Raw genomic sequence first — 16,191 nt, 5'->3', positions numbered from 1 at the left:
GCATGGAGGTAGGGCATTTGCCTTGCATACAGAAGGACAGTGGTTCGAATCCCGGCATCCCATATGGTTCCCTGAGCCTGCCAGGAGCAATTTCTGAGCATAGAGCCAGGAGTAACACCTGAGCACTGCTGGGTGTGACACAAAAACAAAACAAAACAAAAAGAAGTAAAATGAATACCACTCCAAATTTATAGCTACAAAACAAAAAGTTCTGAGGTCTTTAAAAATAATTGTTCATCATGCTATTATAAAAAAGAAATCATAATTTTGTACTTAATATTTATCATTGTTTTGGGGGGCCCATACCTGATAGTGCTCAAGGCTGGACATATCTGGCTCTATGCTCAGAGATTACCCTATTCTTAAAAACTTTCAAGAATTCATGTCCTATTTTTATAGTGGTGTTTGGGAGGGGGCATATGGGTGCTGGGGATCAGCCATGTAAAAGGCAAGCTATATCTGCTGCACTATTGCTTTTACTCCCAGTTTGTACTTATTTTTAAATAGTTTAGAATAAAAACTCAAGTTATTCTGAATTTTCTTCTGTAAATTTCTTCCTATACATATAAAACACATTAATCCTCTTAATTTTTTTTTAGGGGGTGGGGAGGGTCACACCCAGCAGCGCTCATGGGTGACTCCTGGCTCTATACTCAGAAATCGCTCCTGGCAGGCTGAAGGACCATATGGGATGCCAGGATTCGAACCACTGTCCTTCGACATGCAAGGCAAATGTCCTACCTTCATGCTATCTCTCCGGCCCCTAAAATATTTATCTTTTAACTTTAACATCAGTTTCTCCTTCCTATACGTAATTTCATGTTGTTTCTCATTTACAACATCTCTAATTTCCCTTTTTGTTTTGTTTTGTTTTGTTTTTTGTTTTTTTAGGTCACACCCGGCAGCGCTCAGGGACTATATAGGACTCCGGAATTCGAACCACCAACCTTCTGCATTAAAGGAAAACGCTCTACCTCCATGCTAACTCTCCAGCCCCTAATTTCCCTTTTTTGTGTATGTGTGGAAAAGGGTTTGGACCACACATACAATGGTGCTTCCCTCATTTATCTAAATCTACCAGCTTTCCTCTGTTGAGTAAACTATCATCTACTTTCTTATTTTAGTCATCAGATTTGTAGAATTTAGAAATGAATTTAAAAGTGTTTGCTGCACTGATCTCCTTTATTTCCACCGAAGATTTTTCCCAGAATATTCTGTAGGGAGTGCAACTGACTACTTCATCCTATAATTAAGACACAGTCAAAGAATTCACCTTTTTTCTAGGTAGAGAGGTTTGGCTGCACCCAGCAATGGTTGGGAGTTACTCTGGCTCAGCACTCAGGAATTATTCCTGGTGGTGCTTGGGGGGATATATGGGATGCTGAAATAGAATTGGAGTGGGCTGAATACAAGGCAAGCACCTTACCACTCTGTACTACCTTTCCAGCCCCACTTTTCTTTCTTTAAACAAAAAGAAATTCCCTGCCCTGAATGTATGGCCTTTCCCAAATGAATAAAAGTGATAACTACATTCATGCATAGATGTTCTCCAGATACTATGCTTAGCTGCACTTCACGCCGTCACTTCATCATAGACTTACTATGTAGACTCCAGCTCTAGAACTTCATGTTGTCCTTTTTCAAGTTCTTCATGTTCTCTTTTTCAAGATCCATCTATTTGGGGATGGCAGATTTCTGGGCTACACCCAATGGCACTCAGGGGTTACTCCTGGCTCTGTGCTCAGAAATCACTCCTGGCACACATGAGGGACCATTTGGGATGCCGGTAATCGAATCCAGGTTGGCCATGTGCAAGACAAACGTCATACCCACTGTGCTATCACTCCAGTCCCAAGATCCATCTTCTTTTTTTTTTTTTCCCCGTAGCCCGCTCCCCCAAGACCCATCTTCTTAATAAATCCTTTTTTTTGGCACTCTGTACAAGCATCCTCAATCACCTCAACACCTCCTTCTGCTAAGTTTTTAGCAGATGTATTGCAGTTTATAACACTACTCAACACCTGTACTATTTCTAGGTCTTGTTTTCCTCACAAAACTGAGTTCTTTGAGGACAAAGGCAAATGTTTCCATCTCCTAAGAATTTTCATAAGGGTCAGATATCATTACAGGGTTGAAGAACTCCAAAGAAAGCAGTGGGACACATCCTTCTATCTTAATGCTTTTGCATATAATTCAATTTTTAACTCTGAATGAAAAACAAGAATTGCTGGAAAATATTACATATAAGAACAGGAGCCTACGTGCCCTCCCAAATCAACAGATTGTTCCTTCTACATATATAATTTTGCTTGCAAAGTGGGACTTAGAAGCAAAAAGAAAGAAATGTGTTTAAGATGTTGGAGCAAGAAAGTTTTCTTTAATGTATACTGGTGAAGGGATGGGTATTGGATCACTGTATAACTGATACTCAACCATGAACAAGTTTGTATTTGTGTATCTTATAGTAGTTCACTTAAAAAAGTCTTCTTTGATGAGCCAGAGAGATAGCACAGCGGTAGGGTGTTTGCCTTGCATGCAGCTGACCCAATATGGATGGTGCTTCTAATCTGGCATCCCATATGGTCCCCTGAGCATGCCAGGAGAGATTTCTAAGTGCAGAGCCAGGAGAACCCCTGAGAGCTGCTGGGTGTGACTGACTATCTTCAAAGTCTTATTTGAAGATAAACTCTGTGCCATTCTCAAACATGTCTAAAGGATTTCAATACCTCTAAAACAGGTGTCTAACAAAAGTCAGGAGTATGAGGAATGAGTCTTGGCATATCTATGAGTGTTTTCCCATATTCCTAATAAGCATTTCATGTGCAGACTGCAAGTTCTATCAATGAGAACTAATAGCATATAAACCAAACTGCATTTTTAGAATTATAAGATGGTCCATGGTGGATTTCAATTATTTTCCTTTACAACAGAAAGCACGTACAGGACTGGAGCTATGATATAAGAGGTAAAGTATTTACTTTGCACATGGACAATTCTGGTTCAATCCCAGCATAGTATAAGTTATGCTGGGCAATATCAAAGTAACCCCTTAGCAGAGAAAGCAATAGCCTCTGTATATTCCAAGTTGAGGCCCAAAACCCATAAAAAAAGTGTATTTTTTATAAAATAATTTTGTATTGAGGCTGGAGAGATAGCATAGGGGTTAAGGCTTGACCTACATACAGTAGATTCCAATTCAATAAATACACTGCACATAGTCCCATAAGTACTTTAAGGATTGATCCTTGAGCACAGAGCAAGGAGTAAGCCCTGAACATAGCAGTGTAGCCTCCAAACCAAGACAATAAGACTTTTGTGCTTGTAAACTTTATGTAATTTTTCCAGTTTTAGATATAACATGAAAAGATAGAGATTAACAAATTTTCTAAGTACATAGGATTAGTCTAGTGTCTGTCTATCCTATCTACCTACCTATCCATCCATCCATCCATCCATCCATCTATCCACCTACCTATCCATCCATCCATTCATCCATCCATCCATCCATCCATCCATCCATCCATCCATCCATCCATCCATCCATCCATCCATCCATTCATCCATCCATCCATCCATCCATCTATGCACCACACTTGGCATTGCTGAGGGGTTATTCTTGGTTTTGCACTCAGTAATCACTCCTGGTGGGGATTTGAGAACCTCATGGAATAATGCAGATCAAACCCATTTTGGTCAAATGCAAGACAAGAGATCTGTTTGCTGTACTCTCTATTACATTCAATCTCTTTAGGAAAAAAAAAAGTCCTAGAGTGATGTACCCAAATAACTTCATTTAAAAAATATGTGGTGTGGCAGAGAGATAGCATAGCAGATAGGGTATTTGCCTTTCACACAGATAAGCTGGCTTCAATTCCCCACATCCCACATGGTTCCTTTAGTCTGCCAAGAGTAACTTCTGAGCACAGAGCAGGAGTACCCTCTCAGTGCCACCAGGTGTGGCCCCCAAACCAAAAATGAAAAGAAAAGTTTTTTGGTGTCAGGAGGCATATAATAGAACAAATAATAGCACCTGTTTTCTTCTCTGAGTTCATTTTCCATGGCTTGAGTCTCCCGCTTCAACTTCTGGGATCTTGCATAATCTCTCCAGGCCCGCAAAACCTTCAGTTGGATCTTCCAGTTGGATAGGGTCCCAGCTTTGCCCAGCTGAATCCTATGATCAAGAATCAACTTGTGCCAGGCAGTAAAATATCTTTTTTGACACTACAATGGAAACATTTTGAAAATACCACTGATCAGCAACAGTCTTTAATACTAATATGAAGAGACTTCGCTTTCAACACCTCCCTCATCTGTTTTTTTTAACAACTCTAGGAACTTTGCCTTGAAAGAAAAGGAAACAACAAAGTATAACTGATTATTTCTAATAATAAAAAATGTCAGGGCCGGTGAGGTGGCACTAGAGGTAAGGTGTCTGCCTTGCAAGCGCTAGCCAAGAAAGGGCTACGGTTCGATTCCCCAGTGTCCCATATGGTCCCCCCAAGCCAGGGGCAATTTCTGAGCACTTAGCCAGGAGTAACCCCTGAGCATCAAACAGATGTGTCCCCCCCCAAAAAAAAATCAAATCTTGGACAACAGATGAAGAGGAAGAATCCAGTTTTGAAGGATTTTAACCTTCGTGAGTTAGCTCGATAACCTGTTAAGCTATGGTTTTCTGCACTTTATTTAAAGTTTTAAGGTTATTGTTGCTAGTTTACATTTTTCTTTAGCAATAAATATTGAAAAACATTTTAAAAAAAGTTCAAATCATTTAGATTTCCTCCAGTACCTACTGGGCTGACACTACAGGACAGTAAGGTATCACATGGCCTCTTGAGGCCACATGGTTCAAGATTTATAGATCTAAAACAAATTAAGAAGTTTAGAAATTTGACAAAGACAAGTCATGAAGTTGGGCCCTGTTGGAGGGTGTAGGGGATGGTGTTGGAAAGCTGTAGTTCATGGAGAAAGGGGAATCTGGCCCTCTCCTTTCTGAGGTCACAGTGTTGTCAGCCTAGACCAGACTACCTGGGAAGTATCAGCAGATATTATTCTCTTCTCAATAAAAAATATTCTTTATTATAATTTGTGTGTATATGTAAAGATATGAGGAATCAAACTCAGGGCATTACATATACAAGGTATTACATATGACTCTACTACTGAGTCATATCCCTGGCTCTCTTTACTATAAATTTTTACCAGGAGAAACCACAACAGAATTTCCAAAGCCTTTATTCTTTCATGGGAATAAGGCACCTTCACTCTGAATCCCACAAAAGAAAAGAGGTTAGGGAAGGTGAAAGGAAGGAAAGAGGAAGATTAGCTGAATATATGGATGCCTATAGACATAATGGTGAAAGCCACAAAGTTGTCAGTGTAAGGAACATTATTTTTGACGTATTATTTGCTTATCTATTCCACATAATACAGCCTTGTATTAATACAGACTTAAGTGCCATAATAAAAAACACCCATGGGATCAGGTAGATGATACAGTAGGAGGTGCACTTACCCAGAATGTGTGCCTGATAAGAGGTTTGATTCCTGACATCATATATAGTTTCCTGAGCCGTGCCAGGAGTGATCCTGAATATGGAGGTGAAGGACTGAACACTTCAGGGTATGACACAAAAACCAAACCAAACAAACAAAAAAATCCTGTGTTGGGGGGCCGGAGAGATAGCATGGAAGTAAGGCGTTTGCCTTGCAGGAGTGATTTCTGAACCAGGAGTAACCCCTAAGCATTGCCGGGTGTGACCCCAAAACCAAAAAAAAAAAAAAATCCCGAGTCGGTTAGATTCACTTAAAAGATTTCCTTTTAAGTGACTTGATAAAATATACTATCTAGGGGGCTAGAGCAATAGCACGGCAGGTAGGATGTTTGCCTTGCACATGGTCAACATGGATTTGATCTCTGACATCCTATATGGTCCTCTGAGCCTGTCAAGTAACTTCTGCATGCAGAGCCAGAAGCAACACCTGAGCACTGCTGGGTGTGGCCCCAAAACAACCCCCCCCAGAAAAAAAGAGAGAGAGAGAAATATACTAACTATAGTTATCTCTAATTTAATTCCTAGGATATTTCTCATGATGAAACAGTATACAAAAATCTACTTTGACAAAAATAACACTATTAATACTGACTGTATCTCTGAATTTCTAAATTTCTTCTCGGTGAAGTTTGAAACACCCTAAATTCCAGGTTATTTAGTTCTCCCACTCACACACACAAAAAAAAAAAAAAAAAAAAAAAAGGAAAATTAAAACTTTGAGTATGTGTGTACACTTTTGTAATTATTATTATTATCAAAAACTGCATACAACCTAAGGTAGCCACTGACAAATATATATAAGAAAGCATACAAAATGAAATATTATTCAACTTTTGTCAAAGATAGAGGGTCAGAGATATGACAGTAGGCAAGGCACTTGCCATGCATGTGGTGAACCCAGGTTTGATCCCTGGTACCACAGATGATCCCTAAGCACAGAACTAAGAGTAAGCTTTGAACACTACCAGATACAGAAAAAAAAAAACCTAATTAAATTAAAAAGTATGAAAGTTTGCTGTTTGGAACAATTTGATGGACTTGAAGAGTTTCATGACAAGTAAAATTCAAGAAAATGGTTTGAAATGCATTCTAAAACATGCAGTTTCTCCCCAGCTCCTCATATACCTAAGTTCTATTATCCTTCAGATATCCTAATTCCTCTTTTGATCTTAAATAAGCACTGTTGTAAGGGAATAAATAGTCTCTGATCATCAGCCTGGGACCCATTCTTTCCCATTCATGAGCTAGGGGAATGTCCTCAGTCCTCAGTCCCCGAATGCACTGGGAGGAGGAAGCTGACCCTTACCAGCAGAGAGGGCTGGCACACTCTGACAAAATAAATATAAAATACTACAAAGTGAAATTGAGAGAGTTTGTAAGTGAAATGCTTTTATCCCTCAAAATATTCCTCAACGCATCACTTGGTCATTAAGGATTCCACTCAAGAGAAGACATGACAGGTCGCCCTGCTAAATTTATTACCTGTACTGAAGTTGCCCTCATTTTGTTGGCAAGAAAAGCTCTTCCCTGAAGTGTAATCACACTGCTGTCACTGGGAATGATTGACGTTAGGTGGAAAGCAATTTGCTATCTAATCTTCATTGTAATTCTAACCCTGTCACTAGAGATGCTTGTTCTGATTAATGAAGTGGGTAACTCATCAAAATTCCTCAGCTATTTCCCTTTTGTCAGAAAGCTCAGTGATAATTGCATCAAAATTCTCAGTCAGGGAAAAATAAACAATGAATTGTAAAGAGGACAAAATGTCAACAAGTTTACAATTTATTTTTGCTGAATGGAACTAACTGTGGTACAACTAGTAGTCTTGGGAAGTTGGACACAATTTGAATGTTAGGAATGAAGCTATACTACCTCCAGAGTGCCAAGTGACTCTTGCTATTCCAATAGAAGGGGCTCTTAACATACAATAAGCTGATCCTCAACTTCTTTGTTTTTTTTGGGGGGGGCTCAAAAGGTCTCAGACAATGTAAAGAGAAGGTTCTTTCTCATGGTATTATGAACATAAGCAATAGCACTGAGAAACAGCCTATACCTATCTCATTTCAATTTTCATAATTTCACATCAAAGCAAATAGAGGCAATCACTGAATTTACTACCCCAAAACATATATATTACTATAACAAACTATATTATGAAAATTACATTGTTTGCTAAGTCCTGAACTTGTTATTGGGTTCTATGGAGAAGCTCAGAGGCCTGACAACCACTGCTGTGTTGAAATGCCACCACTGGTTACAGAGAAACCATTTGTTATATTGTGGGCAATCTGATGATCAATTTATTTGTTTATACAATATTTTTCTCTTTATTTTTTAAAGCTAAAAAATGGAGTACCCTTATTACAGAAATTTATCACATGGCTTCAAAAAATTTCAACATTTTGGGGTTCAGGAATGGTTCAGTGGTTGAATGCTAGTCTTGTAAACATGTGGGCATCAGTTCAATCCACAGCACATGCCAAGTGAAATCCTACTGGCACTGCTATTTGGGATCTTGGTGCCATAACAATTCTACCTCCAGTGCATTACAATCAAATATCTGAGCAACACAATTTCAAAGAACAACCCCTAGCGAGCACCACAATCAAAACTATAAGTACTGCAACCAGATTGACATTACAATTAAGTGTGTGACCTTTACTCACAACAACAAAGGGAAGACAAAGGGCGGCATTATCAACATTTTGCTAACTTTATTTCAATTATCCTCCACACACTTAAATACAATGCTTTTAGTATTTAAACACCAGGCAACAGAGAGTTAGATAATTTCAAGCATAAATGTCAATATGTATTGTGAACACAGGAATTGAGGGGGCACCTGGGAAGTAACCCATATTTTGCATGTGATCAACCACTGTCCCTAATACCCTTAAGGATATTTTGTAATGGCCAAAAGGCACATGAAAAAGTGCCCACATCACTAGTCATCAGGGAGATGCAAATCAAAACAATGAGGTACCATCTCATGCCACAGAGACTGGCACACATCACATAAAACAAGAAAAATCAGTGCTGGAAGGGATGTGGGGAGAAAGGAACTCACATTCACTGCTGGTAGGAATGCCATACAGTTCAGCCTTAATGGAAAACAATACGGAGATTCCTCAAAAAATTAAAAATAATTGAGCTCCCATGTGATCCAGCTATACTTACATATACCTATATCCTAGGAATATACCCTAGGAACACAAAAACTCAAAACAAAAATACCATCTGCACACCTATATTCATTGCAATGCTATTTACAATTGCCAGATTCTGAAAACAACCAAATGCCTTAACAGATGAATGTCTACAGAAACTGTGATATGGGGCTGGAGAGATAGCATGGAGGTAAGGCATTTATTTGCCTTGCATACATAAGGATAGTGGTTCCAATCCTGGCATCCCATATGGTCCCCTGAGCATGCCAGGCGTGATTTCTGAGTGTAGAGCCAGGAGTAGCCCCTGAGAGCTGCTGGGTGTGACCCAAAAAACAAACAAACAAAAAAAAAAGAAACTATAGTACATATACACAATGGGATATTATGCAGCTGTCAGGAAAAATGAAGTCATGAAATTTTCCTATATATGGATAGACATAGAAACTATGACATAGAATGAAATATGTCAGAGGAAGAGAGAGACACAGAATAGACTCACTGATCTATGGGATTTAAGAAAAATAAAAGAAAGCATTGTAATAATACCCAGAGATAATAACTATAGCTCTCCATTAACTTCTCTGGTCTTTTCCTTTTTCTACCAACCAGTAGAAACTCATTGGTATCTGTCTTTTCGGTCTTTTTGCGGGGGGGTTGTATGTTTTTGGGCCACACCTGGCAGCACTCATGTTACTCCTGGCTCTGCACTCAGAAATAGCTCCTGGCAGGCTCAAAGACCATATAGGATGCCCGGGATTGAACCCAGGTCTATTCCGGGTCAGCTACATGCAAGGCCCTACTAATGTGTTATCTCTCCATCCCCCTCATTGTGTATCTGTCTTCCTCAGCCACACATACATGAGTTACACCAAAAGTAGAGCTTAGCTCATAATTTATTTGGGAAATGGTTGGTTCATCTCTAGTGTTTATGATGCTTTTTGTTTGTGTTTTTGTTTTATTTTTAATTTAAGGGCCACACCTGGTGGTCCTCAGACCTAACTACTAGCTCTACACTCCTGCTGGTGCTAAGGGTATAACATAAGATGGTACGGTTCCTGGGTCAGATACATTCAAAGCAAATGCCCTTCCCACTGTACTATTGCTCCTACCTGCTCTCTAGTATGGTTTGACAACAAAACATGCTCTAATATCACTGTTATTTATGTACTCAGGATCCTGATAGCTATTCACCTAAAATATCTAATATTTTGAGTAAAAGATATTCTATTCTGTATAGCAGAATGGGCTTCATTTATGCCAGACTTTTAATTGTTAAGAAAAGGAGAAGGCTTTTATTGTCCCTTCTCTGAGAATAGAAAGCCTGTGTAATATGGTGAAACAGGAAGAATATAATAAAATAAGCAAATAAATTTCTTAGTGTGTTAAAGTAATATCTAATAAGTCTTCAAACTCATTTTTAAAAAACCTCTTTTTTTGTTTATTTGGGCCACACCAGTAGTGCTCAGGGGTTACTACTCCTGACTCTGCGCTCAGAAATCACTCCTGGCTCAGGGATGCTGGGGATAGAACCCGTGTCCATCCTGGGTCAGCCGCTTGCCAGGCAAATGACCTACCATTGTGCTATCACTTTGGCCCCTTCAAACTCATTTTAAAATATAGATATCACATTATATATTTTGGTTTCTTTTCAGATGGCAGAAATCCTTTGCCTTTTGCTAAAATATAGACTACGTACTGTCCTTGTCAATAGACTTGGAGAGGAGGATTATATGAATACCAATATACTTCATGTGTGTGTTCAACATTTCATTTTATGTAGATTTATTTACAAAAAGACCTTTTGTTCATTTTCTTTTACAAACATAACACAATAATGATAAGAGATGGTGCTAGCTTTCAGATTAGAAGTGGTTTTTGCGGGTCTGGAGAGATAGCATGGAGGTAAGGCATTTTGCCTTGCATGCAGAAGGTCGGTGGTTTGAATCCTGGCATCCCATATAGTCCCCCGTGCCTGCCAGGAGCAATTTCTGAGTGTAGAGACAGGAGTAACCCCTGAGTGCTGCTGAGTGAGACCCAAAAACAAACAAACAAACAAAAAAGAAGTGGTTTTTGCTTCAGTGCTATGTAAGCAGACCTTGCTAAACCTATGATCCTTGGGGAAAAAATCATGAAATGTAAATGGGTTCTTAACTATAGTTTTCATCATCTTGTCAAGAAAAAAACACGTGTTTTCCCCATTCCTCTAATTACACTATATTCCTTTGTTTACTTTTGGAATACGCTATTGGCTATTATTATTTCATCCCTTCATAGAAAAATCAAGTAAGCAAACCAAAGTCTTTCCCCACAGAATTAAGGTTTTAGGTTAATGTCATCTCATCTTTTATTGTCCTCTTCAATTTTCACAAGCAGGATGAATCTTATGAAGAAAACAAAATGCATATTTTATGCAATTTCAGAACAGGGTGAGAATTAAGAAGAGAAATTTCCAAATAGTACAAGAATTTTGTTGTTAATCCTGTTGTTTCTGCTAATTAGCAGTGACATGTGGATTACTGAATCTCCCCAAGAGATTTCACTTCAAGATCAAAGAGAAGTGGGATAGAATAAAAGCATAAAGTTTCGATTAAAAAAAAAGATGGTTTTATAAAGCAAAAAAGGGAATATGCATAGGTACTGCAACTGAACTTGTGTTTTGTTTGAAAAGAGAGAGCCTCACTGTTTTCCTTCAGAATGTTTATTATTAAATAACATGGCCTAGATGGGATATAAAGAAATTGTGGATATGGGAATGGAGAGATAGCATGGAGGTAAGGCGTTTGCCTGGCATGCAGAAGGATGGTGGTTTGAATCTCGTCATCCCACATGGTTTCCCATGCCTGCCAGGAGCGATTTCTGAGCGTAGAGCCAGGAGTAACCCCTGAGCGCTGTTGGGTGTAATGGAAGGAAGAAAGGAAGGAAGGAAGGAAGGAAGGAAGGAAGGAAGGAAGGAAGGAAGGAAGGAAGGAAGGAAGGAAGGAAGGAAGGAAGGAAGGAAGGAAGGAAGGAAGGAAGGAAGGAAGGAGGGAGGGACGGAGGGAGGGAGGGAGGGACGGAGGGAAGGAAGGAAGGAAGGAAGGAAGGAAGGAAGGAAGGAAGGAAGGAAGGAAGGAAGGAAGAAAGAAGGGAAGGAAGGAAGGAAGGAAAGAGGGAGGGAAGGAAGGAAGGAAGGAAGGAAAGAGGGAGGGAGAGAGAGAAGGAGGGAGGAAGAGAGGGAGGAAGGAAGGAAGGAAGGAAGGAAAGAGGGAGGGAAGGAAGGAAGGAAGGAAAGAGGGAGGAAGAGAGAGAAGGAGGGAGGAAGAGAGGGAGGGAGGAAGGGAGAGAGGGAAGGAGAGAGGAAGAGAGGGAGGGAGAAAGGGAGGGAGGAAGGGAGGGAGGGAGGAAGGAAGGAAGGAAGGAAGGAAGGAAGGAAGGAAGAAAGGGAGGGAGGAAGGGAGGGAGGGAGGAAGGAAGGAAGGAAGGAAGGAAAAGAAAGGAAGGAAGGAAGGAAGGAAGGAAAAGAAAGGAAGGAAGGAAGGAAGGAAGGAAGGAAGGAAGGAAAAGAAAGAAAGAAAGAAACACAGAAAGAAAGAAAGAAAGAAAGAAAGAAAGAAAGAAAGAAAGAAAGAAAGAAAGAAAGAAAGAAAGAAAGAAAGAAAGAAAGAAAGAAGAGAAAGAGAGAAAGAAAAAGAAAGAAAGAAGGAAGGAAGGAAGGAAGGAAAGAAAGAAAGAAAGAAAGAAAGAAAGAAAGAAAAGAAAGAAAGAAAATAAAGAAAGAAAGAAAGAAGAAGGAAGGAAAGGAAGGAAGGAGGGAGGGAGGGAAGGAGGGAGGGAGAGAGGGAGGGAGGAAGGGAAGAAGGGAAGGAAGGGAGGGAAGGAAGGAAGGGAGGGATGGAGGAGGGACGGAGGAGGGAGGGAAGGAAGGAAGAAAGGAAGGAAGGAAAAGAAAGGAAGGAAGGAAGGAAGAAAGAAAGAAAGAAAGAAAAGAGAGAAAGAAAGAAAGAAAGAAAGAGAGAAAGAGAAAGAGAGAAAGAAAAAGAAAGAGAGAAAGAGAAAAAGAAAGAAGAAAGAAAGAAAGAAAGAAAAAATAAATAAATAAATAAATAAATAAATAAATAAATAAATAAATAAATAAATAAATAAATAAATTGTGGGGAGTGACAAATACCATCCAGAGGTAAAGCACAGAGAACTGGAAAAATTAAACCTGAATGAAAGGAATATCCAGAAACACATTATTTAAGGCTTCTGGATTGTGCCAGTGAACTATCTGAAGGGTGCTGACATTAGCTTCCTGTTATCGAGTTGCTATCATGACATTTCCTCTGGCTTCTTATCCTATAGTCATATTTAGGTTGCTGAGTATCCAACTTTCTCTTCCCAAGGGTAGCATGAGGCTCCTTTAGAATGAGGCTAAGAATAAGGAATAGGACCAAGATAATGAGCCCAGAGGACGTGTTACTCCTGTGGAGAACTGTCCGGTCTTCAGTAAAGTATAAAAACCTGGTAGGTTTTTTTTTTTCCCCCTAGTACCTCAGTGATATCCAATAAACATTAGGGAATCTAAATTAGAGGTTCACTAATAAAATGACTAACATAATTATACGAAAGGAGGAAAATAGTCCTAACTATAATAATATCTTGGCTGAATAAGTCCAAAAAAGAAAGTCACAGTATAAATGATGTACTGTGTTAGTAGGTTTACCTCCACAGAAGTATGGGAAACTACTTTTATATTATATATTGAAACGACTTTTATATTACATTAGACTTAGATAAGTAAATATATTTTAGATAAAGAGCTTCAGGTTTTTGTTATTAGACTAAGAAATTATAAATTAGCAAGGCTACAATGAAATCTGCAGTGTTGAATCAGGGCTGAAATTATAATGAACACATATACATATACATATACACACATATACAGAGATAAGGTACAAAGAAGGAATACAGATAGCATGTTCTTGTGTATTATTTTGTAAGAGTATATCTGTAAAATTATTTCAAAATAAAAGCTTAAAAATATAGGTTCAAATTAAGTAGAATACTTGGTGAAATGGAGATAATTTATTCATAATCTCATTTTTAAAAACATACCCTCTGGTCCTTTTAAAACTGATTAATTTGTTTTAGGAGGCCACTAGTTTTGTAAAATTCCTAACGTGTGTCTAAAATTCATAAGTAGCACTTCTATCTAAGCATGTATCATTTCCTTAATAGGCTTCAATAACTGATAAAAATCAATCTTTTGGGGACCAGAGAGATAGCACAGAAGTTAAGATGCTTGTCTTAAATGCGATCAACTTTGATTTGATTCCTGGCATCTCATTAGGCCCATGAACAAGGCCAGAAGTGATCCTGGAGCAGAGTCAAGAGTGCTGATGGATGAGGTTCCAAACCCAAACCAAAGACAATGAAACTCCCCTTCTCCCAAAGGTTAATATTATTGGAAAAAAAATTTATTCATCTCTCTTTGGCTGGATAATATATCATGAAAATTTTTCCTTTGACTTTATTTTTGGTTTATTTTTTGATTTAGGGCCCAGTGGTGTGCAGGGCTTATTTCTGATATAGTACTTAAGGATCACTATGGCAGGCTCAGGGAACTATATGGGTTTCTGTGGATGGAACCCAGGTGGCTACACAAAACTGCACTACCTACTATACTATAGCTTGCTGCCTCCTAAGGCCTTTTGAAAATCATCCTAAATATTATTTTTTCTTACTATTTTCTTTTAAAAAATTACAATTTATAGAATTATTACTACAGGAGGTAAACTATTTTTAACTCGTCTGTTTCAAGAAGGACTAAGTAAAATCTTATTATTTTATTAATCATTGTTAATTATTAATTACTTTATTAATCTTAGTATTAGGGTTAAAGATAATCTTTGCCAATCATTTACTGAATGTTAATCCCCAAATCTTAAAATTTCCATCCCTCTCTAATCCAAGAGCCAAAACTGGCCAAACCTTACTCATAATCTAAAATGTCAACATCAAATGCTTCTTTCAAAAAATTAATCAGACTATCTTACAAAATTTATCATTATTATTCATATTATGTTCAAATTTGTGCTTTTTATTATCACATCATTTAGAAGTCTATCTATTCACATTTATCAAGCTTTCTCAACATTTTCCCAATGTTCTTTTTTCTCTTGCTAAATTCATTTATTCATGCATTCACTCCGTCAACTTTCACTAAATTTCAGCAATACAATTGGCCCTGAAAAGGGTAATAGAAGAGATAAATATACATATTTATTTATTTTCTTATCCATCAAACTTCCAAATAAATCCTTTTACTTTAAATGTTATTACTTTTAAATTGATATTGTTAGCAATTCCTACTTCACTGAAGTAAACCTGTATTTCTGCCTGTGGGGTTCTAAGCATTACTTAATAAAAAAAAAAAAAAAAAAAAAAAAAAGATCAGTTAGGGACAGAGTGATAGCATAGCAGGTAGAACATTTGCCTTGCATGCAGCTGACCCGGATTTGATTCCTGGCATCCTATGTGGTCTCCAGAGCCTGCCAGGAGCAATTTCTGAAAGTAGAGCCAGGAAGGAGTAACCCAAGCACTGCCAGGTGTGCCCCTCCCCACAAAAAGAAAATTGATCAGTTGCTTTTAGAAAAGTGAAAATGTTTTTTTAAAAAGATTTTAAAAGAAACAAAAAATTCTACATTTTGCTAATTTATTCAGTTATAAATATTTTAAATAATAAAATAATATTGATATAAAAAAAGAAAAAAGAAAAGTGAAAATGTAAAACAGGGAATGTAAAATATAGAAGATTAAAAGGAGATGTACAAATCTAAGTTTATCATTGCTTTAGGATCTGAACTCTCTAAAAGCAAGTGATTTCCTGAATAATTCTTCTTAATGATCCAGAACACCATGGTCCATATGACTCTTAAAATGGAAGCCAAGCTTTCAAAACTGTCACAAGTCGACTTTAGCAGTTAAAATGTCATTCTGAAAAGGGTAAGTTAGAATGATATGCCAAATTCATACCACAATTTTCTAGGATCATACAGTATATAAGAATAGCTTCTGAGCAGAAATCTGTATAGTAGTAGGTCATCTGAGCAGCAGAGAACAATGGTGTCAACGATTTATGATGTTCTGAGGCTCAATTTGGTTAGAGTTATTTTGTTCCATTTCAGATCAAACTATTTTTATTATGCTACAAAATTCTGAATAAAGAGACATTGCAACTCCTACCTGATGATTTTCCTTGAAAGTTTGAACTAATAGGTCTCTCAATTTCTTCTTTCTTTCTTTTGCCATTTTTTCTTCATTCGGCTTAGTCTGAACATTTTGAATAAAGCATTTTTCTGGATTTTTAGGAGAATTTTCTTCTTGCCTTTTCTTTTCTCTATTAGTTATAATGTAAAAATAACACATATAAATGACAGGCTAACAATAAGTAATTACAAAATACCATACTGGCTTCAATACATTTTCTATAGACTTTGTTGTTGCTGTTG

At 37.9% G+C, this 16,191-nt stretch overlaps 1 protein-coding gene across 1 annotated transcript in view; it reads right to left on the bottom strand.

The window, feature by feature from the left end:
* CCDC191 (coiled-coil domain containing 191) overlaps positions 1-16,191 on the bottom strand; it is a 79,110-nt gene that overhangs the window by 44,090 nt on the left and 18,829 nt on the right. The window contains exons 7-8 of the mRNA XM_049785759.1: positions 15,926-16,079; positions 4,031-4,221 (exon numbers count right to left, since the gene is read on the bottom strand). Coding sequence (XP_049641716.1) covers positions 4,031-4,221; positions 15,926-16,079 — 345 coding nt within the window. The remainder of the gene's footprint in view (positions 1-4,030; positions 4,222-15,925; positions 16,080-16,191) is intronic.

This window comes from Suncus etruscus, chromosome 13 (genome assembly GCF_024139225.1).
Source record: "Suncus etruscus isolate mSunEtr1 chromosome 13, mSunEtr1.pri.cur, whole genome shotgun sequence".
NCBI classification, from domain to species: Eukaryota; Metazoa; Chordata; class Mammalia; order Eulipotyphla; family Soricidae; genus Suncus; species Suncus etruscus.
This window is presented reverse-complemented; position numbering and strand designations above follow the sequence as displayed.